Below are 25,778 nucleotides of genomic sequence, written 5' to 3'. Positions count from 1 at the left end.
TAGCTAAAAGTATTTTAAATTAAGAATCTGATTTCTCCAGTTTTGTGCAGGGTGATAAAGATCTATTTGCATTCTTCTATGTGCAGACATCCAGATAGACCAACACCATTTGTTAAAGATGTTTTCTTTTTTTTACATTGTATAATTTGGGCTTCTTTGTCAAAAATCAAGTGTCCATAGTATGTGGATTTACTTTTGGGTCTTCAATTTGATTCCATTGACCAACCTATTTGCTTTTACACCAATACCATTAGGTCATTACTATTGTTCTGTAGGAATGGGGGAGGGGACTCGGAGGTGAGGAAGGAGGGGAAAAAGTGGTTGGGATTCAAAATAAATAGATAAATAATTTAAAAAGCTGGAATAAAATCTGATTTCCGGCAATCTGGAGTTGAAGGTTCAACTGTGATAGACAAGAGACCAAGCAGCACTTTACAGAAAACTTGGCTTTACTAGAACAATGGATGAGGGTTGGCTGGGGCTTAAAAATCAGCTATAATTAATAAGACCAGCATTGGCGAGGCAAAATCCAGGAAGATTTTCCTCAGGATCACTACAAGGCCCAAGGTTGCAATTCAAGCTGGCAGCTGAACTTGGTAGTGTGCAAGAGTTTCCCACATGGTAGTAGTGTTGACGTCATGAAGGGTCATAGGGAACAGCTGAGCCTACGCATTGTGTGGCAAGATTGAAATCACCTGAAGCAAGACTGGGAGAGGCCATTGGTGAGGTACAGCTTTAGTTTCAGCAGAGATCTACCGTATTGGAAATACTAGTACTATGGGATGACCACCAAGGACAGCAACAGAAAATGAGCTAGAGGTGAAGAGATCCACAGCCAAACACTACTGAGAGCCAGGGGAAACCTGAAGAAGGGGAGAAAAGATTGTAGGGGTCAGAGAGGTCCAGGACACCACAAGAACATGACCCACAGAATCAACTAAAGAGGTTCACAGGAGCTCACAGAGACTGAAGACCCCGTATAGGTCTGAGCTAGGTTCCATGAGTACAACTTATGATTGTATAGCTTGTGGGATTCCCAATAGTGGAAGTGTGTGTGTGAGGTGGGTGGGTCTCTGACTCTTTGCCTGTACTTGGGACCCCTTTCCTCCTACTGGGTTGAGGGTCTGTGCCCAGTCTTATTGTATCTTGTTAGACTCTATTTGGTGGCTATCCCTGGGAGACCTGACTTTGTTTTTCTTTTGAAGGGAGACAGAGGAGGAGCTGATCTGGGGGAGAAGACTGGAGTAAGGAGGGAGGAGAAACTGTGGTTGAGGTGTAATATATACGGTGAAACTGTATGCACTCAAAGCATCCAAGAAAGTACAGTTGAGGAAACAGCCATCCCCTCCAGATCCAGAGCCCATCCAAGGGTAAGAGGAACAGGTGAAGTACCAGGAGAAGGCAGAATGGAACCAAGTTCAACGTAAGGCTCCTCACTGATCAAGGACATCCTGAGTAGAAAGTCCACACCTTGAAAGTTCAGATAGGAAGATGGACCATACCAGAGGGAAGATAATTAAAAGAGAAGAACAGGGCTGGAGAGATGGCTCAGAGGTTAAGAGTATCTAACTGCTCTTCCAGAGGTCAGATAGGAAGATGGACCATACCAGAGGGAAGATAATTAAAAGAGAAGAACAGGGCTGGAGAGATGGTTCAGAGGTTAAGAGCATCTGACTGCTCTTCCAGAGGTCCTGAGTTCAATTCCCAGCAACCGCATGGTGGCTCACAACCATCTGCAATGGGATCCTATGCCCTCTTCTGGTGTGTCTGAAGACAGCAACACTGTACTAATATATAATAAATAAATATTTTAAAAGAGAGAGAGAAGAATAGAATGTGGTCAAGCAGATCTAGATATGAACAAACCAACTGTAAAGTTGTTTGGAGAGAAGCCAGGGAGATACAAACATAGTCTAGGGTTAGAATTTTATTAAGGAATCATTGTAAATTTTGTGAAAGCGGGAAAAGTATTTGGTTATATAAAAATGTCCATTTAGAGATACTAAATATGTAAATATATATATATTTCTTTAAAAACAATTACTGGAGAGATGGCTGCTCACAACCATTTGTAACTACAGTTCCAGAGGACCCGATGCTCTCTGGCCTCTATAGGCACTGTACACACATGGTGCACATATACACACACAGGCAAAAACACTCATACACACAAAATAAAAATGAAAGTAAAAATAGAGATAGGCAATGCTACTCTCAGCTTTAATCAGAAGAGCCCCTCTCATCAGTGAATAGTGACTAATGTAGACTCATGTGCTCAAAGGGCTGGTAGGTGACAGTTGACTGCTCAGCTAGTAAATGACATTTACACCCATCCCAAGGCTCAGGGAACACTGTGGAAAAGGCTTTCTTGCCACCTCTGGGCAAGACACCAATCACAAACTCACACCAGATTGGGTTGCCAGAAGCGGGTCTGGGAACAGTCAGGGACAGGGTCTGGTGGCTTCACACCTCATAGATGAGCTATCAGCTATGGGCACATTCTGAGAGTTGGGGAGCTCTTTCCCTCAAAGCTACCCATTGGTGAGCCCAGCAGACTGCAGGGACTCCAAATTGATAGCTCAATCAATGGCTGAACTTAGTGGAACACAGAATACATTAAGAGACATGATTCTGGAGAAAGGACTTGAAGGGGCCGGGAATTGATAGAGGATGGTGGGGGAGAGTGAGAGAGTAATCAGAGAGCATTGTATACATGTGTGAGATTATCAATAAACTTAGTAAAAATAATTTGTCAGGGAAACACAACAGTTGTAAATGTATGTGCACCTGATAGTCTGGTTTCCAACAGAAACATGGACAGAAGCAAAGCCATGGCCGTACTGGGGCATTCGAATCTGCTTCTTTTGGGAAATGAGAGATTAAACAAAGGAGCAGCACAAGACAGCAATTTGGAGGACAGGATGAGCGACCACACTCCTAAATTCAAAGATCCACGACTCAAGCCTCCAAGCACAACCCCAACACACTCAGCAGAGCTGGCTTACCTAGGTTGAGAGATACCTACATTTGTGGCACATGCTTCTGGGTGCACTGTGTGGAAGCATCACCTGTCAATAACAAGCTGTTGGCCTATTAGCTTTGGCATGAAATAGGAGGTAGGATGGCCCGGCAGGAAGAGAGGATTCTGGAATAGTCAGGCACAGGAGAGACTCACCTCTAATGCTGATGGAGACTGTTTACCACATAAAACTGAGATGAGGTTACCGGCCACACGGCACTCTCAGAATAGAATACATGGGTTAATTAAATTACAAGCTACTTGGGGGGAACAAGCTAAGGCCTAGGCTTTTACTCATGAAACATGAAGTTCTCAGGAACTTGGTTATGGGTGGAAAAGCCAGTGGTTACATTTAATCCCAGCACTTGAGAGGCAGATAAACACACACACACACACACACACACACACACACACACGAGAAAATGAATTAAAAAGCCATCTATAGCAGCATTTAAAAACACTAAATATATAGAAGTAAATCTAGCAAAAGACATACTATACTGTACACTTGCATAATGAAAACTATAAACCACTGCTGAGAAGAACTTGATAACTAAACGTTCCTATTTCCAAAGATCTAATATTAAGATGCTAACTGACCCATAAGTTCAATGTAAACAGTAACGATAGGCCTGGCAGAATGTATATGTATATGTGTATGTGCGTGTATATGCATCTGTTAATCAGGTCCTAAACTTTACACAGTAGTGAAAAAGACCAAGAGCACCTAGGCAGCCTTGAAGGACAACTTTGGAGTCGTCAATTTTAAAGCCTCTGCAATGAAACACTGGTGTGGAAAACCAATGAGCAGAAAAAGCAGGACAACAGGACGGACGCAGGACAATAGGACAGATGCAGGACAACAGAATGGGTAGCCCCTCCCCCCCACCCCCACCCCCAAAGACCTACACCTCTCTGACCCCAGAGAAACACTGCCAGGCGGCAGCTGAGTCACTGAGTACTCAAATTTAGAAAGAGAATAGCAAGTTTTGTCTTCCTCATCCCATTAGGTGGCAGACCTGAACTCTAAGAAGTGAACCAACAAAGCTTCTATAAGGAAAGAAAAACAAAGGGCGTTACCTTCTGCAAAGAAGTGGATAGAATCTTTAAGATATAAGGGCTCTCATTATATACGAAAGGATCAGTAAGTAGGCCTCCTTAGCACCAGAAATTCACAGGTTGGGCATTGTGATGTATTCTTTAATCCCAGCACTTGAGAGGCTGGTCCACAGAGTGACTTCTGGGCCAGCCAGGATATAAATAGTGCACATTTTTAATCCCAGCACTAGAGAGGCAGAGACAGGTGGATATTTGTGAGTTCTAGGTCAGCCTGATCTATATAGAGAGTTCCAGGATAGCCAGAGCTACATGGTGAGACCTTGTCTCAAAAGGGTGGTGGTGGCAGACATCTTTAATCCCAGTACTAAGAGGCAGAGGCAGGTAGAACTCTGGGTTTGGGGCCAGTCTGGTCACATAGCAAGTTCCAGGACAGCCAGGGCTACACAGAGAAACCCTGTCCTGAAAAAAACAACTAACCAAACAAATGAACAAAAAAAGAAAGAAAAACAAAATCAACCAGCTAACTAAACCCCTAGAAGTCAATCAACCAACCCCAGCCACAGATCCTCGTGAGATCCTAATCAATCTGACACAGGGCTGGTATCCAGAATGTACAAGAAATACCTAAAAACTAGTCAGACTCATTATTCATAATGGCCAAGATCTGGAGTAAACATTTCACCATCATGGATATAAGAGAACTGCCATAAAAGTCATAGAGAAACTGGGGCACCCACCAGAGTGATCTACAGACCCGGGCAATACCAGCTCTGTGGCCAATGCAGCGTGCCCCGGGTGATAAGCCTGAACTATATCTTCTTTTTTGTTTATTTGCTTGTTTCTTTTGTTTTGTTTCTCCAGACAGACTTTCTCTGTATAAAAGAGCCTTGGCTGCCCTGGACTGGCATTGTAGACCAGGCTGGCCTCGAATTTACAGAGATCCTCCTGACTCTGCCTCCCGAGTGCTACACGTGTACCGCCATCCCAGGCCCAGAACTATATCTTCTAAAACTGAATGTGTACCCATCTATGACACATGATTTTACTTATATTTAGGTATTCGTCAGCGAATGTGAACCGTGTCCGAAGGGCAAGCGTAGCAGCCCACTAGGATAAAGAGCTTTACCCTGTACTACCAGGATCAATACATCCAATTCTCACGTCCTCGGACTCCTCAGGAGCCCAGAGGGGAACTGAATGTGCGCCTCCTCCACTATTCCCACCCCCTGACCCCCCACCCCCCGCTGCCGCCATGCCTGCTCCTTTGAGTAAGGCTGTTGAAAATGCGGAACAAGAAAGGTACAGACTATTTTCTTCTTTGTGATCTCCATCTGACAAACTGGAAGACAGCTTCTTCCTCTCGCCATTATCCATGCTTGCCTCTTGTAGCTGGTTTCTTAGGCCCTCGGCCCCTGCTGACAAATGTAGAGAGGTCAGACATATCCAGGGAGGCAAGGGTGGGGTTTGGAGGTCTCGAGTGCAGGAGGGCGATCTGAAAGTGAGGTTTGGGGTCAGAGGACACGACATGAGTGGGAGGCTTGGGGTGAGAAGTCAGATGAGAACTCAGTGAGATGAGTAAGTTAGGGTTGGGGACAACTTGGGGTAAGGAAGTAAGTATAGGGGTGAAGAGGTAGATTTGGGCCAGCGTTAGGGAAGTCTAAGTGGGGCATCCAGTCTGGAGAGGAATCGAGGTCTGGAGCTTAGAAGAAGAGGTTGAGGTAGGGAGAAAGGTCACGAATTGGGGCGCAGGTTTAGGGTCAGGAAAGAGGTAGTTACAACGTTTGGAGGGAGTAAGAAGGTTTGGGAAAGAAGGCTGGACAGGCGTGGTGGGGTGAAAGTGGAGAGAGTAGAGAGGGTAAGCTGGGAAGGTTCTGTGGTTCTAAGGCTTGAGGTCTGGGGTTCCAATCGGAGGGGGCGGGGCGGGGTTCGGAGCACGGGATAGGAGGGCGACCTGGGCGCTAGGGAGGGCAGGCCTGGCGCGTCTGAGGGCTCACCTGGGACCCGCCCTGAAGCGTGTGCTGCTGCAGCGAAGCGGCGGGCCGCGCGGCCTGGCGTCTTGCGGTTGCCCAGGGCAACCGGCCTTGCCTGCGCGATGCATTGTGCAGACCCCTGGCGCTGGTGGCGGGGCTTTCGGCGTGCTGAGCGGCGTCCCACTCGGGGTGTGGGGCTTCGTGGACGCACAGGCGACAGAGGTTTCAGAGGGCTGCGTGGAAGAGGAATCCGCTGGCAGCGGCGCACAGAGGGCACCTGAGACACAGTCCGGACGCAGTTGCTAGCACTCACACTGAGCCTTGGTTCTAGATCCAGTCCCGAGTTATGGTCCAAGGAGTGGCCTGGGCGGGGGTGGGGTCGGGGGCGAGGGCGGGGACTAGGTCCCCGGACAGAGCAGGCCATGCGTTAGGATTAGTCCTTAAGTGCCTGCGACCCTCGCCTGGGTCATGTGCTCCTGCTCCACATCTCCCACTCACCTGTCAGGGTCAAACAACCCCGGGCACTCAGACTACTACACCAAGTCACAAAGACTATGGGTCACACCCTGCCCCACCCTGGGCTTCCTCCTCCTGGCTCCCTTGTTGTCCACAAGAAGCCTCCACTTAGACCTGAGGTGAGGATGGTTGGAGTCCGAGGGTCCTTCCAAGCAGATGTTCTCAGCTGAGTGTCTACTGAGATCAGGGTGGGCAGAATAAGTCCTCTGTGCCCAGAGGAACATACAGTGGCCTTGGGACCTAGGTTCATTAGTGGGATACCTGTGCTGTGTGTGCCCTTGGTGTTTGCAGGCCTCCCTTCCCGACAGCCAGCGCGACAGCCAGCGCTGCCGTCTAGGCCTTACCAGGTTAGTTCCTGTGCTTGTTCCCATGTGGGTGGCACCTTGGGTTGTGGTGAGGAAGGCCTGGCATCCTGTCAGAGTTTTCATTGTTTTAAAACGCAAACTTCAGGATATTTTCAGTTGGGTTTAAAAGCAGCTGTTCTCAACCTGTGGGTCGCGACCCCATCCATAGGGTCTATTATGATTCATAAGTAACAAAATTACCGTTATGAAATAGCGATAAAATCATTTTTATGGTTGGAGGTCACCACAACGTGGGACTGTGCTAAAGGGTCACAGCTTTAGGAAGGTTGAGAACAACGTGTTTAAAGGCATCTTTATTTAACAGGTTAGGTTTTTTTCTTCAGGTGTTGTGGGAGTCCTCTCCCTGACTGGTGATCTAGTCTTTACTCACAGTGGTTATACAAATCAAGGAATAAAGGGAAAAAAATGGCTTTCCACTCGAAGGTCTTACTTCTCATCCCCGCTGCCCTTCCTCCCCCCCCCCAGAAGCATTTAACAGGCTATGGCCACATCTGTGCGTTAGAATTTATTGCTTAACATATTAAACTATAACAAACAATATACAAGAGACAATTTTTGGACCCCATTTATACGAGTCATTTTTTTAAACTCTAAAATTAGAAAGTGCAAGCCAGCAGCAATCCTCCGGCCGCCTCCTTCTGGTCCTGAAAGTTCAAGTCTCCTAGCAGATGGCTTGCCAGCCCAGTGCGACCACGGCTCCCTTCCTACCCAATAGTATGTGGTAGAGTTGCAGAAGGCCTGAAACCCAGTGGGCTCTGCACACAGGCAGGAATGACCTCCCATGGAACTTATATGGGGCAGGCCCAGCTCTCTGGAGCCGCAGAGGATGAAGACAGGACTGGAAGTCCCCACACAGGAGATGGAGCTGCTTCCCTCCTACACACTCGCTGTCAGGCGCCTTACTTGCACCCCTCTGAAAATGACAACCGTTTCCACAAATCCTGGCAGAGTCATGTGTGTCTCTACCAGTGAGAAGCCTAGGAGGACTTTCATTATCTTCCTGACCCTGGTAGCCCTTCCGAGGCACAAAATGTACCTCTGTTCTTTCCCCTATCCTCCCTGGAAGGGAACCCATTGATACCCCGGTTCAGTAAAGGCACACTGTCTTCCCAAGCACCGAGGCACCCCTCCCAGAAGGCAATTCCTAAAGTGATCCCCAGTTTCACAAAGGACCCAACTTACTATAGATTCCTTAGCTCTCCTGTCAGCTGGGAGAATCCAGCTGTCCTCTGGGGTTTGGGGAGGCGGTATACAAACCATGTGATTCTCACAGCCAGACTATCCCTGTTCTGTGGCCAGCATGGAAATGCCCTAAGGTCAAAACACCAGATCCTGGTGAATGGGGTCAAATCAGGAAGTGAAGAGGGCTGGAAAGACGCCTTACCCAGGCCATCAGGGTCACTTGAGATGCACACAACTGATACCTAACAGGGCCCGAGACTCAGCGTCTGCCTGTTTCAAAGTTAAACTACTACAGGAAACCAAGAGCCACCCTGCAGCCTGGGCTGCCCTCCATGGAGGGAAAGAGTATGTTAGAAAGCAGTAGCCACGTGATGGTTAGAGACCCTACAGTGGAACACACTGGGAGCCAGGCAGACGCCCAGACTCGGTTTCTTTATCCTGTAGTCACTGGGCCATTTGTACCACCACAGCTCTCCAGGCTTTCTCTCTGTCAAATTCCTTGAGGGGGCTTCGGACCACCTGTTATAAAAGACAAGGACAGTGTCACCTCCACAGGGTCAGACCTGGAAGGAAGGCAGGTCGGGCTGAGTTCGAGTGGCATCTGATGTGTTCTTGTATGTAAGTTTCTTTACATGAGAAAGAATGGGGAGGGGGACACTTGAGAAGGGACAAAGCATCTCAGTAATTCTCATATCCCCTCCCACAGTGTCTGTACGTGTGCAGTGGGGTGAGCTTTAAGATGGGAGTGGACAACCGAGGCAGACACACACCTCCACACATGAGGTGGGTGATCGCTAGCTTGCACACTTACTCTGAGCTCCTAAGATGGTCAGTTCTGGAATCTGGCTCTGTGGCCTGCTGGTCAGGCCACAGACCTAGGACAGAGATGGGAGCCTGCCTGGACATCTCCTTGGGCACAGAACAGCCAGGTCACTTCTTTGTTGGCAGTGGGCAAGTTTGTCCAGGAAGACATTAAGGTATATAGATAGCTCAGGGAGAAGTTAGGAGGCCCAACCTCCGTGGGGATATCAGAATGTAGGATGGGGATGGGTGGGTGGGCAGGGAGAGTACCATTCAGGTGACTCTGGGCTTGCCCAGCCCACTGGTCACAGAGTAGGAAATGTCTAGCTACAGGGAGCCCCATAGGCCAGGCGGGGGCAGCCCTCCCCTACACAGCATGGCATCTTCTGTGGGAGTCTTTGGAAGGCTTTTTCTGTGTCTGCAAGAGCCGAGCTTAAAGCTCTCTAGTCATGGTATTTTTCATGAATGGGTTTGTACTTATTTAGTCTGTTAAAAAGCAACCTACTTCAAACTTTATTCTTAATACTGCAAATAAAACAAGTTCCAAAACATCACAACAAACACTGAACAACATTAGTGGAAAAATCTATTACCTCACAAGGACCATCTGAGGACCCAGGATGGGGCATCTTGAGAAGGCAGACTACTCACCTCCCCTGCTGGCCGCTCCTGGGGACAGGACTGGGGGTCCCAGGATGCAGCCTGCAGCCGGGCGCTGACTTTGAAGCTCACACACTGGATGGCGGTGCCAGTGTTGAGCCCTCCCTGAAGCAGCAGGAGCAGCAGCAGGAGCAACAGGAGTACATCGTAGGACTACATGGAAAGACCAAGAGTGAGCAGACCCATAGGCAGACTCCTGCAAAGCCTCCCCTCACCTAAGGTTTCAACAGAGCCAGAATGCTCCCTCGATGACCACTGGGCCCTAGAAATACAAACAGACTTCAGTAATCTGAGTCATGACATTTCAGTTAAACCAATTCCGTAGCCTTCCATTTTAATGAGTAAGTGTACAGAGGACCCAGGTTGTATCTCCCCACCCCAAATCCGACTGCCCTCGGGAAGACAAAGAACATGTGAGACGTCTGTGGCTCATGCTGAGAGTGTGCAAAGACCAACATTTTCAATTATAGATCTGCAGGAAACACAGTCCTGAAATTGGTACTGAACAGAGAGCCCTTGGCTGGAAGAAAGTCTTGGGCCCAAACCTACCAGCAAAATGACCCGATCACCAGATACTGGTGAGGAAGAGGCAAGAAGGGAGAGCAAGAAGACAGGGCAAGAGTCTGTGTCCTGATAGCCCAGGGGCCAGAGTCCATAAAATGCAATTCACACATGAAGGAGTGTTTCAGAAATACCCACAGAGCAACCAGAGGGATGCCTCTCACCATCAGCCCCACAGAAACACAGAGCAACTAAATGTTAACACACAAAAACATAGTGCTGATTGGGGAGGGATATTCTGCTCCCCAGAAAAGGGGAGGCCTCCCATACATATCAACCAGCCCAGGCATATCAGGCTGCAGCAAGACCAGGCATACCCTCTTCCATTGACGCCAGACAAGGCAACACCATTTTGGGGAAGGGATCCGAAGGCCGGTGATGTAGAAAGGAATGTAGCTATGAAATTTATGCATAAGAACAAAAGCTGGGCTGGAGAGATGGCTCAGTGGTTAGGAGCACTGATCGCTCTTCCAGAGGTCCTGAGTTCAAATCTCAGCAACCACATGGTGGCTCATAACTGTCTGTAATAAGATCTGATGCCCTCTTCTGGTGTGCCTGAAGATAGCTACAGTGTACTTATATGTAATAAATAAATAAATCTTAAAAGAAAAAGAGCAAAAGCTGTGTGTGTCTCCTAGAGAGGACCTTCTGTACTTAGACACCTCAGCCTGTCTGGAAGGGAGGCAGGTGTACAGCATTTACCATCAGCACAGGACGGCCCCAGTGCAAACACGGTGACAAGCTGGGGCGGCCAGTGAGATATAAGGAGAGGACCTGCAAGCAGGAGCACAGCCCATGAAAGGTATGTTGAGGGAAACGTGGATTCAAGTACGAATGGGGCCACCACAACAATGAAGCATCTCAAGGAAGGCTCTGGAAAACTCAAGCTAGAAACCTTTCTGGTGAAGACTTAAGAATACAGAAACATCTGTTCTCCCCGTAGTGTGTCTCCCCAATGCTCATCCTCAAATTCACATGAAGTGTGCGTGAAAGCTGGTCACAACAGCAGATGTCTGGACATAACCCAGTCCTGACACTAGGGCCTTGTCAGGTCTGTGGGGTAACGTTTGAACAGAGTAGGGAAGGAGCAGAAAAGAGCTCTGAGCCCTCTGAGTGCTTAGAGCTCAAGGTCATAAAAGATAAGCCAGGATAAATAATTGGATTAAAAATAACCCCCAACACAGAATAGAATGCCCAACCTGCTTTATATGGAAGAGAGAAAATTACAGCAATGGGGTAGCTTGTGAAGAAGCAGGCTGGCACCCCTGTTCCTCAGTTTACCTTGTGTCCACCTTTGTCTTTTGAGCCATATAGGTGTGCTTTGTTCTAAAATATCATTAAAGTATATTTTTAAATGTAAAATAAAACAGTCCCTAATGTTGACTATATCCAAAAATCCACTGGACTCAACCTCTTACCAAATAAATAGCAAAATCATACACAGAAAAGGGATTTTTTTCTCACAGCCTATGAGAGTCACTCTTTCTGAGATTGATGTTAAACACACACACACATACACACATACACACAGATGCACACACATGCTGGGCTGTGGTGGCACGTGCTTTTAATCTCAGGACTCAGGAGGTAGAGGCAGGTGGATCTCTGTGAGTTTAAGACCAGTCTGTTCTACAGCACTAATTCCAGGACATCCAGGGCTACAGAGAAAAACCTTGTCTCATAAAACCACCAACAAAACACATACAAGTTGAGGAGGTGGTCTCTTGGTAGCAATGTTGGTTTCTTATTGTGGGTCATTCATGTGTCTATTATTAAGTCAAAATTAAGTATAAATGATATTAAATGTTACCATATATGTCATATTTGGTTTAGGAATAGAAGGATGAAAAATATCAAGTAAAAGAAGTCAAGAGGGGGAAAAACAAAAACAAACCCCAAGAATGTTCAGCTTGAATTTAAAACAATACAAGCACATGTCTGTAAGCATAGTTCTTTACAGCTCTGCTCACTGAACAAGCTCAGAAGTGACCTGAAGCAGGGGATGTCCACAGAGGCAGATTCTGAGCTCTGTCCTGCTCCTGTCTGGGTCGAAGTCATAAAAGATGAGCTTAGGCTGTTTTTAGTGCCCACCTGGGAGACTGATGTCTACACAGGAATGCTCACCTGGAAGGTGTCCTCTGGATGCATCTGTGTCATGTTTGTCATAGAAGGAAGAATGTCAACATTTGATACTCTAAAAATACTAGAGGCCTTGAGAGTCCTCAGTGGTGTTTGACCAACACCAAAGTTGACGGTCTGGTAATATGGCCAGCCCAGACCTCACCTTTTCCTCCCTCCCCAGGAAAAGATCAGCCATTAGCATCAGCTCGTAGGGGAGGAATGGAAAACAGGAAGCATGCAAAGAGCCAGAGCATGACACCTCTCCAGGCCCCTTCATGCTCTTCAGGATCTTTGTAAACAGACAAACAGGTGGGGCCATACTCCAGACAGCATCAGGGTCTTCCCCAAACTGAACAGACCAACATCTGAGACATCGTCCTCTAAAACAGTCATGCAAGTATCTATGTGGGCTGAGTACTAACATCAGGTGGTAATGTTGATCTTCTTAGACCCCAAAATGGGACTTTGAGATGTAGAGGGCTGTTCTCACTTTAGGGCCATCTGGTTGTGAAAGGGTGCCTCCAGCTGTCTTAAGCATGTGTGAGCACTAGGGAAGCTGCTGGAGCATCTCCCTGGAGCTGCACTGCCTTCCGATGCACACACAAGGTTCCTTATAATACACACTCGTGGAGGGAAAACACTCATCCTGGAAACAAACACCAAGCATCTAATATGGTGTGTTTGAGCCTGAGGAAGTCCTGAAATGTGCTGGGGCCTCAGGGGAAGCAATATCCTATGTGAAAGGTACAAAGTCAGAACACTTCCAACTCTCAGGTCCACCTATGAACTGAATACAAGGCTGACTGAAATCTCAACGAGCCGTCTGGTAACATGATGACTGGGCTTGAGATGCCCATGGTAGTCAGAAGACAGGGGGAAGCTCCAATCACAATGAAGGAAACAAGGGCCCATTACAGGGCTGAGCTAAGACTGGTAGAAAAAAAATCAGGAAAACCAAAGCAATGAGCAGAAACTGGAGCAGCCAGAGGGGACAGAATCAATGTGGAAAAATCAAATCAGATCCCACTTCACTCCACACACAACCCACCCCACCCACAGCAAAGTGGGCAAAGTCCCTTTGTTCAGGTGGGTACCCATTTGTTCTGGGATACAGCAGATCTCACATAGCCACCTCTTTGGGCCCCTGTCAGTAAGTGGCTCCTTTTCCAAAGAGTTTCAAAATAGAATGGACACCTACCTTGATGGCTGGTGGGTAATCTTTAAAAATCTCCACGATTCTCATCACGCTGAAGGACAGATATCCAGAGGCAGTGAACAGCAGTGGGGATGTCAGGCTGCTGATGGCGATCAGCACCTCCACCTGTCAGGGAAGCAGACTGTTGGGCAGTAGGTGTGGCCAGCATTTACCGGCCTGCGCAGAAGTGCTACGTGAGTCTAGATAAACTTTGCCCACTCACTCAGTGCCGGGTATGACATGGGAGTTTCTGAACGTCACATGTAATCCTCTAATGTGATGAAAAAAAATGAGCTTTGGTGTGCTACTCGGTTGAACTCAAAGATCAGTTCTTCTAACTCCCCCTACCCCAGTGTCAGGGCCAGCCAACCCAGCACAGACTCATTTGCAGACCCTAAAACCAGCAGTTACTAACAGCTAACCAGCCCCATGGTAAAGGAGATGAAGCTAAAGGACTGGCCTCTTCCGCCATCCCTTGCTTAGCTACAGGAATTTCTGGCTTCCAAACCTAAAGTGTTCATTTCTTGTTTTCAGAAACAGATGGGCCACTGGGGCCCCAGGACAGCTGTGGATCTTCTCCTGGGCAGTGGATCCTGCCCTGGCCATTCCTTCTAAGCCTTAGTTGAGCCACACCCATGGCATAATGGTAGGACTGGGCCTCACTTACCAGACATTTGCTGGGACATTCGGCTGTCACATGGCTGGCAATGGCACTTGGAAAACACTGGGAAGAGAACAGAAAGACTTAGAGGCTGGTGTTCAAAGAGCCACATCCTAAGCTTGTACTCCTGCCCTGATGATGTCACCATTCCACCTACTAGAAGAAAGCCAGGGCTGCCTCAGGCTGCGCAAGTATCCTAGGCTCATGACAACCTCTCACAGGTTTGGTGGCTGCTTGTTGCTCGATTATGTAACCAGTCGAGTATTCTGTAGAAAGGCTACATGAATGAGTGACAGTCCAACTCCCCGGGATGACCTTGATGATATTTGTCATGTTCTGTTCTCTCTGCTTTCAGCCTGGCCACTTGACCATGTGTGACATACTCGGCCAGCAGAATACCATACAGTCAAGTTCAGATTGGCAGCACGGTTCAGTTGTCCCAAAATCAACGTGAAGAGAGACCTTGCTTCGTGATCTAAAACCCAAACTGGGGTTTCCTTGTGCCTCCTTGTCAATCTCTATGAATAGGGGTGTTCCTTGACCTCTGGCACCTTCATGGACTTTCCTGAGACTTGGACCCTGAGTTTCACACAAGCTTTTTAAAAATATAATTGGTATGGTACTTTGAATACTCTTGGCCCATTGGAAGTGGCACTATTAGGAGGTATGGTCACCATGTAGGTGGGGTACACGGTGTTCAAGCTTTACTTGATGTGGAAGAGAGAGCCTCCTCCTGGCTGCCTTTGAATCAAGACGCAGAGCTCTCAACTCCTTCTCCAGCACTGTATCTGCCTGCGTGCTGCCATGCTTCCTGCCATGATGATAATGGACTGAACCTCTGAAACTGTAAGCCAGTCCCAATGAAATGTCCTTTATAAGAGTTGCCTTGGTCATGGTGTCTCATCACAGCAATTAAACTCTAAGACAATTGGATTTCTTAGAAAAATAGGTAAGTAGGAGAATATTAGCAATTAAGATAAAATTTCATACAAATACACTCAATCCTTGGCTCCAAAATTCTTTGAGGGAGGGGTCTCTCCTGTGTGCTTTCTTATCTGAATGTTACCAACACTGTAAAAACAGTAACAACAACAACAACACAGCCATGTAGGGTCTAAGGAGGAAAGCCCAGAACTGTGGCTGCAGCCATGTCTAGCTAGATATACAGGGACAAGATGATCATCCAGGAAATACTCACAGCTACTAAAATCCAAAAGAACGTCACTGAGAGATGTGGGCCAGAGATAGCTTCCTCTACATTTAGAGCGATCACCCCACCAAGGACAGCGGAGACACCAGCAATCACTTCTACCACCTGGAGAAAAAAAAACAAAACAAAACAAAACACAGTTACCTTGGCAGGCCACCAGACTGGTGGTTTACCTCCATGAGAAGAGACACCCTTGAAGTCCCATGGGCTCAGACCCTCCTTTGGTCTGTTCAGGTTGACCATGGAGAAATCTCTAGACAAAGCCGAGAAGGTGGGTGGTGGTGGGGGTCCCCCTTGCCCCACAGTGAGGCTCACAGGCAGAACCTGACTGGAGTAGACATGGAGTTCCCCAAGTCATTAGCATCACCAGCCTGTCCAGCAGGTGCACATGGTATGATGCAGCACATGGCTCAGTGCAGACCTAAGCTACGTAGCCAGACTGTGTTGAAATGAAACAAGAGAAAGAAAAGGGAGGTTTTTCTTACAGAATAGGACTTTAGGACCCGAGCAGGAAAAGTCACTTCATCCAGAATGTTAGTGCTGTCCGAGATGGAACCCTAGAAAAAAAAGGAAATCCTTGTGGAGCCATGGAATGGGGGGCACGGGTACTGGTTGCTATGGGAAGGAGTTATACTTCAATGGTACAGCCCTTCAGTCTGGAGGAACAGTTCAAGTGCAGGCATTTCCCCTGCACGTGGATGTGTCCAGTCACTGAAACTGGAACTTACCAACAGTTTTAGCAGAACTGGCCTTCCGGTGACACTCCCAAAGGCAGAGCAGATGGGAAGGACACCGGAGGCTATGTGGCTGTGCCATTGCCTCCCCATGCTTGACGAACAGTCCCCCAACCCCTACCAGTCCTCTCACACCCACAGCCACCAGCAGACCCAGCTCAGGGGCATGAGGGGGTAGCAGTGGGAGACTCACCTTTTTCTTCTTGCATGGCTCCTCACTGGACCGGGCCGAGATGATCACCGTGGCTGCCATGAGGAGCTCCAGCAGCAAGAGCAGGATGAGGTTGAAATTAATCTGCAGAGGAAACGGGTACCTCAGCCAAACTAGCTCTTTCCCCGGGATGCTGCCACCTTCCTCCTCATCACAGGCCTGAAGAAACCATGAGCACACTGTCTCTCTTCTGTTTGATCTACTCTTTTAGTTTGGTTGATCTCTCTCTCTCTCTCTCTCTCTCTCTCTCTCTCTCTCTCTCTCTCTGTCTGTCTCTCTCTCTCTGTCTGTCCATTGTTAGACTTTTTGGTACTTTAAATTTACGAATTACATTTATTCACTGGAGCCAGGTGGTGGTGGCTGTGGCAGTAGCTGCTAGCTGCATGCACACCTTTAATCCCAGCCCTTGGGAGGCAGAGGCAGATCTCTATGATGAGTTAGTTCAAGGCTAGCCTGGTCTACAGAGTGAGTTCCAGGACACAGCCAAAGCTATACAGAGAAACCCTGTCTTAAGAAACCATTTATATATGTATGTACATTCATTCATTCATTCATTGGGGTAGGTGTCAGTCATAGCATGCACATAGAGAAGAAAACTTACAGGAATGAGTTATTTTCTTCCACCTGTGGGTCCTAGGGATTGGCCTCAGGTCTTGGCAGCAAGCACCTGTGTCTGCTAAGCCATATCACCAGCCCCAGGTATGTTTTTAAAACTATTCTTACTGAATGGTTTATTTGAGAACATGCCATTGTCATGTGCCTCTGGGCCTAGACACCGAGTTTCCCCCTAGAACTCTCATCTGGGTGGGAGATCTCATACTCTGACTGAATAACTAGAACTTCATGGCTGTAGGGAACTGGAATGAGGCAGACAGAGAGTCCAGGTCATCTTGGTCTGTCCTTAGTCCCGGACAGTTGCTGACTACCAGCATCACTATCTGCCCTCACCTCTCTGTCACTCCCAGGGAAATCATTTGGAACATGTAACGTAAAAGACCTCTAGTTTCCAACACCATAAAGATAAATGTCAGAACATCTGCAGAGTAGAAAGGTGAAGTTCCCACCTGCCCACTACTTGCCTGCCTACCTGATGATGCCCATACCGGTTTGTCTGGTAAATGCACTGACTTAGGACTTTCTTTTATTCTGGATCTATAAAGATTCATATAACCTCTTCTGCAGCAGAACACATCATCAGGTAACACAAACAAGGTAGCCTGAGTTTGTGTTCCCAGACATTGTCGCTTCTATTTTGCTCATGATAAACTACTTTTTAGTCCCTTTGGAGAAAAACTGCATCTCATATGAAGCCTTTGAGTTGTATCTCCTTCCACAATCTAAGCACACACAAAACATGAGCACAAATATTCATAGCATGTTCAGCTCCAGGTGCAGTTCCCAGAAACTGCAAACACAAGGCTTGGAAGAAGACAGAAACTTTGAAGCCAACTGTGTCAGCAGTTACATACATGTTCACTCTTGCAAAGCACAAGGCCTGGAATTTGCTCCTGGGTCCTGCAGAATTAATACATGAAGAAAAATTTAACTGATACTCACCATGCAGTCCTAGGAACCAGACTTGAGGTCCCGTGCTTGTTAAACAAGTACTCTATTATTGAACTATGCCCACAGGCCCTTTTTGAGACAGTTTCACTAAGTTGCTGAGGGCAGACCTATAGTCTGGGCTAGTCTTGAACTCGCAGTCCTCCTGTCTCAGCCTCCCAAGTTTTGAGTATTATAGGTACATACTATAGGTGTGGTTTTTAAAAAAAAAATTGTAAGGGAAAGACTATACAGTAATATCTGACTAAGAGAACCTCAAAATCTACAAAATAATGAGAGGCTTGTGGGAAGTAATATCGAAACCAACAACTACAGATAAAGAACTTAACACACTTTTCTCATAAGCTGACAAATCAAAAGCATAAAAACTCTTATCTAGCAAGGTATAGTGATATCCACCTAATTCTAGTACTTGGGAGGCAGAGGCAGACAGAGATCTGTGAGTTCAAGGCCAGCCTGGTCTACATATTAAGTTCCAGGTCAACCAGGGCATTTGGAGCTACATATAAGACCTTGTCCCACCAGAAACAAAGCAACAGTAACAACAACAACCAACCAACACACACACACACACACACACACACACCATATGTAAGCAGAAATCCTCTTAAAACCAGAAATGTGCTACTTTAACCATATACTTCACTTTTCATATGTGTTCTGATGCTGGGCCTGTGGCCATGCTGATCCTGGAGAGCCTTGATCTTCCTAGGGTTGACTAATGACTAGAGTTGGTGAATAAGACTATATACAACCCCCCCTCAACCCCACATATCTTTAATTGTGTTTCTATCTACCTGTCTGTCACCCCAGGGCAGGATTCAGGCAACTAGGGATAGTCTTGAGTCTAGCACCCTTGGAAACTATTTAAGATGGAGGGTTGTCTGTCTCTTCCTGTCTGACTTGCTCTTTTCTGTGGAGGCTACAATAGAAGGTGCCCACCTGTCTCTCCATTACTACCACTGCTTATACAGTACCCTGGTACTCCTTTGGTGTCCCTAATGATGGGGATGCCCCCTATTATGGAATCTGTGAGCAATAACTGTCTTTTCAATACTGGGTATCTCTTGAACTGCTGTCTTCACCACATCTGGGCAGTAATGAAGCCAATCTTTAAAAACAAACACCATTCTCCATGTAAATAAAACAGATTGTTCATTCTTTGATAACTACCACAGAACACTAAGGGGGAAAAATCTGCTTTGCCACACAGTGAGCCTTGGTAAATATCAAAGAATTAATGCACTTGGACTATGTATTCATGTCCTAACAGTGATGTCAGGAATCAATAATACGTGGATGATATCTTAAGATAAATCCTTGTGCATCTTCACTGGAATCCTGACAATAGTCAGTCGGGATACTCAGAAGAGAGGGCAGTTTGGTCATAGATAGTTCACAGAAGTGTGTTCTTGGGCAAGAGGAGCCCCCATGACAGTGAGAAGTAGGCTGTGTCAGGGAGTGCAGCTTCCCCAGAGACCTACAAGCAGAGTGGACCATCAGATCTCAGTATGGTTGGAGCCATGGAGGGCCTAGTTATTTATGGAGGCTGATACCTGGCCCAGGTGGGACTGAGGTTCTGCAAATTTAGGAACTAGGTGATGTTGGGGGCTGGTCCATTGCTACATTATGAACAAAAGCCGATATGAGGTTCTGCCCATCTTTCAGAGTTCAGTCACCTGTGGTTGTGGGGCAGGGGTAATTTGTTTAAGTTTGACACTTCATGCCATGGCTCTGACCTTTCATGCACACTTAAAATTTATTTATTCATTTTACATCTATGGGTATTTTGTCTGCATGAATGTCTGTGCACCAGAAGAGGGCATCAGGGCCCAGTGGACCTACAGTTATAAACAACTGTGACCCATGAATGTGGGCACTGGGAGTTGAACTCAGGACCTTGGAAGAGCAGTCAGTGCTCTTAACTGCTGAGCCATCCCTCCAAACCCCTTGTGCATGCCTCTTAGCCACAGGCCTGCCAATGTTTCTCCAAGGTTTGCAGTTGGGATACAATGTCTTCATTCTTAGAAAATACAAGTTGCAAATGATTCTCCAAAGGGCCTGAATCTGTCACCATAGTCATGCTGGGCATGTGCTGACCTACCTTGCCTGTGGTTTCTTCTTCCTCAGGCACCTATTTCTCTTAGAGCCTAGTATGTTAAAGCCATCCTCTCCCGCTTTTGCATCACTTCTCCTGCCCTCAGGGTGTTCCTGTGTTTGTGGAACAGAGCAGTCTCTCCTAGCTGCACCCCCACAGCTCAGAGTTTATCTCTGAGGCTGGTAAGCGCTAAGGGGTAACACTTGCTATAACCAGATCACCTCCTGAAGCCCTCAGTATGATGTGACTTTGGGATGACTGGATCTATGATGGTTCCTGTAGCCCATGCCCAGCCGACCCTTCTATTAAGATTGCTTTCTAGTAGTTTTGGCTGTGGGAGGACATGTCCCTACCTGTCTTGAGGAATCCTTCTCCATCTTTGTGCTGCCCTAAATCGAGCCCTAGGCAGACCTGCAGGAACTGGAGAGGAGCTCTCACTGTGACCTGCATTGCCTCACGGCCTCACCCTCTGTTCTGGATGTCTTTTAATATATATGTCATTTGCCCTTGTTTGGCCTCCACTGGCACCAGGCACACACCCAGTGCACAGACATACATGCAGGGAAAACACCCCAACACATAAAATAATATTTAAAAAATATGTGTCATAGTTTTTTTTAAATCTCATATGTATTTCCAGGAACTTTATATGTTTTGTTTCTTTGTTGACATGTGGTCTCATATAGCCCAGAATGTTCTCAAACTTAACTATACAGCCAAGGTTGACTCTAAACTCCTCATCTCCTAAGTGCTGGGATAACAGCCATGTGCTAACATACCCAGCTCTACACATTTAGTTCTCGAAAGCATCTGAGTGTAGAGTGTATTTTCAACTTTTGTGATGGAATTATTTTTATATTCATGTTCATATCCAGCATCTTACTACTCGTACTCAATAATATCAGTGTCCAGTCAGCAGCCTCTCTTCTGCACACAGCAGCCTGGATATTCCTCAAGTTTTTGTTCTCACAAGACTAGATAAAAGACATCCTTATTTCTGGTGCCATTTTTTTTCATTGAGTATCACAATTTAAGTAATTTTTTCCTCATTTTCTCAGTAGCACATAAGATGACAGAATGTCTTAAAACCAACAACATCATAGATTTAATGAAATACAGTAGTATGTTACCAGTTTGTGGTGTGTGTGTGTGCGTGTGTGTGTGTGTGTGCATGTGTGTAATGTACCTTACAACCAACAGCATCATAAATTTGATTAAATACAGTAGTATGTTGCTATTGTGTTGTGATGTATGCATGTGTGTGTGTACGCACGCACATGCACTTGTGTGCCTGTGTGTATGTGTAAGTTTAACATGTATGGTAATGGGCCAAATTCAAGAGCATTGAATATGCTAGGAGCATGTACTCTGTCCCTGAGCTACATCCCAGGCCTGTCACTGTTGAAAAATAGACACTAAAATGTCATTCGTCAATAGATTTGTTCAAGAGAATAAAATCAGAATTCAGTAGAGATGATTCCTTTAGAAGCACAGGAAAACTAGGGCTTACCCCTGCTCAGTGAGAGCAGCATTTGACGTTAGAGAGAAGACAAGACTTGGATAAAAACAGGAAGCCCATTGTGACCCACATCCCCTTCCAGTGACTCACGTTTATGGCTGACGGATTCAGGATCAGTTTACATCCAAACCAGATTAAACAGGTAGTGGTAACAGCAAATGTGGAAACAAACAATATCTGAAAGTTGGGAATCTGGAAAAACAAAGCAAGAGGCATTTCCTTAAAAAAAAAAAACTAAAGAAGTAAAGCCAACATCTGCTTTCCACACCTCAGCACTGTGGATATCTCCAAGTCTGCAGAGGCTGTTCTGAAGGCTTAACTCACCGCACTGACATTTCTCCTCCCAACAGCGAAGCTCACAATTGCTGAGGGGATGCACTGTAAAGAGAGCAGAACCCAAGTAAGCCAAGAAATTACCTGTCTTGTGCCCTGGACATGGTGCATTTCGGACCAGATGCAGCTCAGTGTTAGAGTTCTTGTCAACTCTGCTGAAGACTGAGTTTTAGCTCAGCTCAGCATAAAACTAGAACAATCACGTGTTACAATGTTTAAGTTTCTACAATAATCTACAATAACACAGGCAAACCTATATTTGTCAGTCTACCTGATACAAAAAGCTCCCTCAACACTAAAAGTCCCTTGAAGACATTCAAGACAGCTAGAGCACCAAAACAGCTCAGCATGCCAGGAACAAAAGGGCTGCTTCCCACACAGGAGTCAGACCTGGTAAGTTTCAAAACTATTGACATGAGTCACGAGAGTAGTTAGCAGAAACTATAAAGCCCAGATCACAGAGCCTCGAACCCACAGTGGGAGAATTAGGATGGGGTTCCTGGAGAGCATGCTTACAGAGCCTGCTGCACAGCGCAAATAATCCATCTCCGAGGGAAACACGTTCCCCAAGTAGAGCGAAAACCCAGAAGTCACAAGAAGGCAGCTCTGCAAAACAGCAACATAGACTCAGGTTATAAAGAGCTCTGTCTGATGATGTGATACTTGAGGGGGCAACACCTAGTCTTTGACTGCAAGTTCATGTTTGCCATATTAACTAACACTCTCCTAGTTATTAATTTTGCCTGTGGCTTGGTCCTGTGTGACTGCAACTCCTTTTGGTGGGACCAGCACAACCCACGGAATGGGCCTCCCCTCTCCCACCTCTGTTGCCAGAGTGGAAACTATGGGACTTGTGGGGTGGGGAGAGGGAAGTATTATCAGGGAATTCAGGATCCCCAGGTCCAGGGTCAGAGCCTGTAAAACAAGTGCCTGCCCTACTGCCTCTGCAGAAACTGATCCAAAATGGAATCTGGAAAAGGTCTAGAGATGTGGAAAGGGAGAGGTCACTGTCTGAACATTCTCAGACCAGGAATGCACAAAACCTAGCTCCTACCATAGAGAAATGCAACATTTGGGTCCTTGGGTATTGTGCACACTAAGGACCAAATGGTGCTTTAAGCATCTTGATTGATTATCCGAAAGATTGTGTGCAAGTGTCCTGGGACACCATATGGCACTGCTTTACCCTGGGCTAGCATGAGCATGGATCTGCACTCTAGCTACACCCAACTTAGCTCTTTCTGTGTTGGGTGCCCCCCTCCCAATAGTCCCCATAGTCCTATGGCATCTGTAGTAGTCCTTTCTGCCCCATGGTCTTGACCCCAACCTTGGCCACAACTCTTGTCAGTCACTCCATAGAGCTACCCTGAAGCATGAGGTTGGCCTCCAGGCTTCACCAACCACTCGTGTACAGGAGTATGGGAACGTGTCGCCACAGATAACCCGTGGTCTCAGGATTAGTACAGTTTAGGGGCATAGGCCTCCATGGCAGATATTGAGGAAAGTAACTAATAGGACACAAACAAAAGAAATACTACCGGGCGATGGCACACACCTTTAATCCCAGCACTGGGGAGGCAGAGGCAGGTGAACCTCTGAGTTCGAGGCCAGCCTGGTCTACAGAGCAAGTTCTAGGATAGCCAGGGTGCACAGAGAAACAATTTCTCCAAAAACTACAAAGAAAGAAAGAAAGAAAGAAGAAAGAAAGAGAACAAGAAAGGGACAGAGTGATTCTCAGTCTATGGTGATTTGTACTCTAGATCATGACCAGCACTGAAGGAACATGGTGTTTGCTGTCCTCTGAACCAGTACTGAGTTACTCACCCCCATCAACACAGAGAATACCCATGTCTTGTAGCTGAAGCACGGGGGCAACCTCTTTGACAGCTGTAGGTCCTTGGGCTTTGAGTCAGGAGTGTAGCTGCCTGTGTCCTGCCGTCCTGCATCCTGACGGCCCCTCTCCAGTGTGGGCATCCGGTCATAGCCCAGCTCCTCCCTGAACTGCCCCTCTCGTGTCATGGCACTGGAAGCAGGCAGGGTACACAGAGTGACACACACCCAAGCTGAGACTCATGAACAAACTCAGACCACCACTCCCTCCTGTGCAATGAAATCATCATGGACTTTGACAACGGAAGACTTTCCAGTTGCAGTAAGTTGGCACCAAGAAGTTGCTTTGAAATGTTTCTTTTGAGACAAAGTATCACTGAGTGGCCCAGGCTGGCCTTAAACTTCTGCTTGGGTAAACACTATCATGTCTGGCTTAAGTAAACATTTTCTTAAAGAAATATGCTCATACTTTAGGGCCGTGAGCTTAAAAAGGAATAAACCCCTAACTCTCAACATAAATAAAACCACCCAAACTCATCTAGATTCAGCACACTCAGATCTCATCTGAGTCTTCAGATATAGCACGTTGCAACTTCCACCAGAAACTTTATGAGTCCCAAACAGAGTGGGAGCTCCACCTATTCAACCCAAAATGGAAACATGAGACTACAAAAGACGCTCCTACTTTGCAGTTTAATGTCTTAATGCTTACCTCGGCTGTCCTCCGGCGGTTGGGAAAGCTGGCCTCTGGGTGGTGGGCTTCCAGCAAGAAGTATTCATAAGTGGAACAAAAGCTCGGCCAAACTGCACTTCAGCCAGAGGCAGGCACACAGCTTCCTGAATTTCAATGAGGAGATGGAGGGAGTGGATCCTAGAAATGTCCTCCTTGGTTGCATAACCATTGGCTTGGAGCTTTCCCAATACAAGAAGAGAAGGAGGAGCCCTTGGTCCCACTCACGGCATTCTAGCCAGGTGGATGTCTTGGAAAGAGAGGTATTGCTGAGGGTAGAGTCCAGCACTGGATGTGGATCCTGACCAGCCTCGGGCCTGGAACAGACAATTATTCAGAGGTCTACATCTTTTTAAGCCATCTTTCTTTGTCACTCATTATTACGGGACAGAAATCTCCTTCGTTGAGCCACATAGACCTTTATGTTCTCGATTTTGGCAAGGCTGGCCCCTGAACTGCTGGGAATTCCACCATGGGTTCCCATGGCAGCCCCAAGGATTGGCAGGAATGGTCCTACTGCATCCTTTATTTCTGCTCACTAGGCAGAGAAAGGGGCCATGAATGTGCTTCATTTGCCTGGAGACACTGGCGCCCTGGCAATTACAGCAACTATTTCTTTATGCAGATTGCAAAAAGGCTCAGCCCAGAGTACTTGGAAAAAACCGGCCTCTTTGAATAGCAGAACCCCATGCAGCCTAGGCTCAGCCACTGGTTTCTAATCAGGGATGATTGGTTATAGCTTTTCAACCAAACAAGAAGGATTAGGAACAATTTACCCGGGGGATGGTGAGATGGCTGAGAGACTAAGAGCCTTGGCTGCTCTTGCTGAGGATCTTGGGTTCAGTTCCCAGCGTCCATACGGTGACTTACAATTCCAGCCCCTACATGGAAGTTCACAACTGTCTATAACTCTAGTTCCAGGGGATCTAACACCCTCTTCTGGCCTCTGTGGGCAAAAGACACACACATGGTACATACACATGCAGGCAAAGCATCCATACACACAAAATAAAAATAAAATTAAAAAAAAAAGAAAGAAACAGTTCACCCAAACTGTTCCCTGAGACATCTGGAACTTCTTTCAAATGATGAAACTCCCAAATTTACTGAGCACTAAAGTAATCAGTAAAATTCACGGAAATGGATCCAACTAGATTGAATTCTCCTGTGTTCTCTCTTTCTCTCTCTCTCTCTCATTTGTTTGTTTATTTGAGTTCTTTTCTTTTGTTTTTTGTTTTTCCTTTCATACAGGGTTTCTCTGTGCATCCCTGGATGACTTGCAACTTGCTCTGTAGACCAGGCTGGCTTTGAACTTTGAGATCTGCCTGCCTCTGCCTCCCTAGTGCTAGGATTAAAGGCCTGCAACACTATCACCTGGTCCTGTGGTTTTTTTGTTGTTGTTTTTGTTTTGTTTTGGTTGTTTGCTTTTTGTTTGGTTTT

The 25,778-nt window shown here is 46.7% G+C and overlaps 2 protein-coding genes across 5 annotated transcripts in view; both read right to left on the bottom strand.

The window, feature by feature from the left end:
* TTLL8 (tubulin tyrosine ligase like 8) overlaps positions 1–5,605 on the bottom strand; it is a gene marked incomplete at both ends in the record, with an annotated part of 31,836 nt that extends 26,231 nt beyond the window's left edge. Inside the window, one exon of the mRNA XM_080939227.1 lies at positions 5,386–5,605. Coding sequence (XP_080795353.1) covers positions 5,386–5,605 — 220 coding nt within the window. The remainder of the gene's footprint in view (positions 1–5,385) is intronic.
* A 2,950-nt stretch (positions 5,606–8,555) lies between these two features.
* On the bottom strand, positions 8,556–24,388 carry MLC1 (modulator of VRAC current 1; the record flags this gene model as incomplete). Of its 4 annotated transcripts, XM_080939270.1 has the most annotated exons (12): positions 8,556–8,630; positions 9,564–9,725; positions 13,453–13,575; positions 14,117–14,173; positions 15,309–15,425; positions 15,806–15,877; positions 16,248–16,349; positions 21,536–21,637; positions 21,770–21,823; positions 22,295–22,384; positions 23,603–23,819; positions 24,321–24,388. In XM_080939270.1, 12 exons carry the CDS (start codon positions 24,386–24,388, stop codon positions 8,556–8,558), a joined length of 1,239 nt encoding a protein of 412 aa, XP_080795396.1. The 4 variants fall into 4 exon arrangements, with proteins under 4 accessions (XP_080795396.1, XP_080795398.1, XP_080795397.1 ...); XM_080939272.1 differs by lacking the exons at positions 21,536–21,637; positions 24,321–24,388 and having other exon boundaries at positions 23,603–23,797; XM_080939271.1 differs by lacking the exons at positions 22,295–22,384; positions 24,321–24,388 and having other exon boundaries at positions 23,603–23,797.
* Between the last annotated feature and the right edge of the window lie 1,390 nt (positions 24,389–25,778).

The sequence above is a fragment of the Micromys minutus genome (genome assembly GCF_963924665.1).
Source record: "Micromys minutus genome assembly, chromosome: 27".
Classification (NCBI taxonomy): Eukaryota; Metazoa; Chordata; class Mammalia; order Rodentia; family Muridae; genus Micromys; species Micromys minutus.
This window is presented reverse-complemented; position numbering and strand designations above follow the sequence as displayed.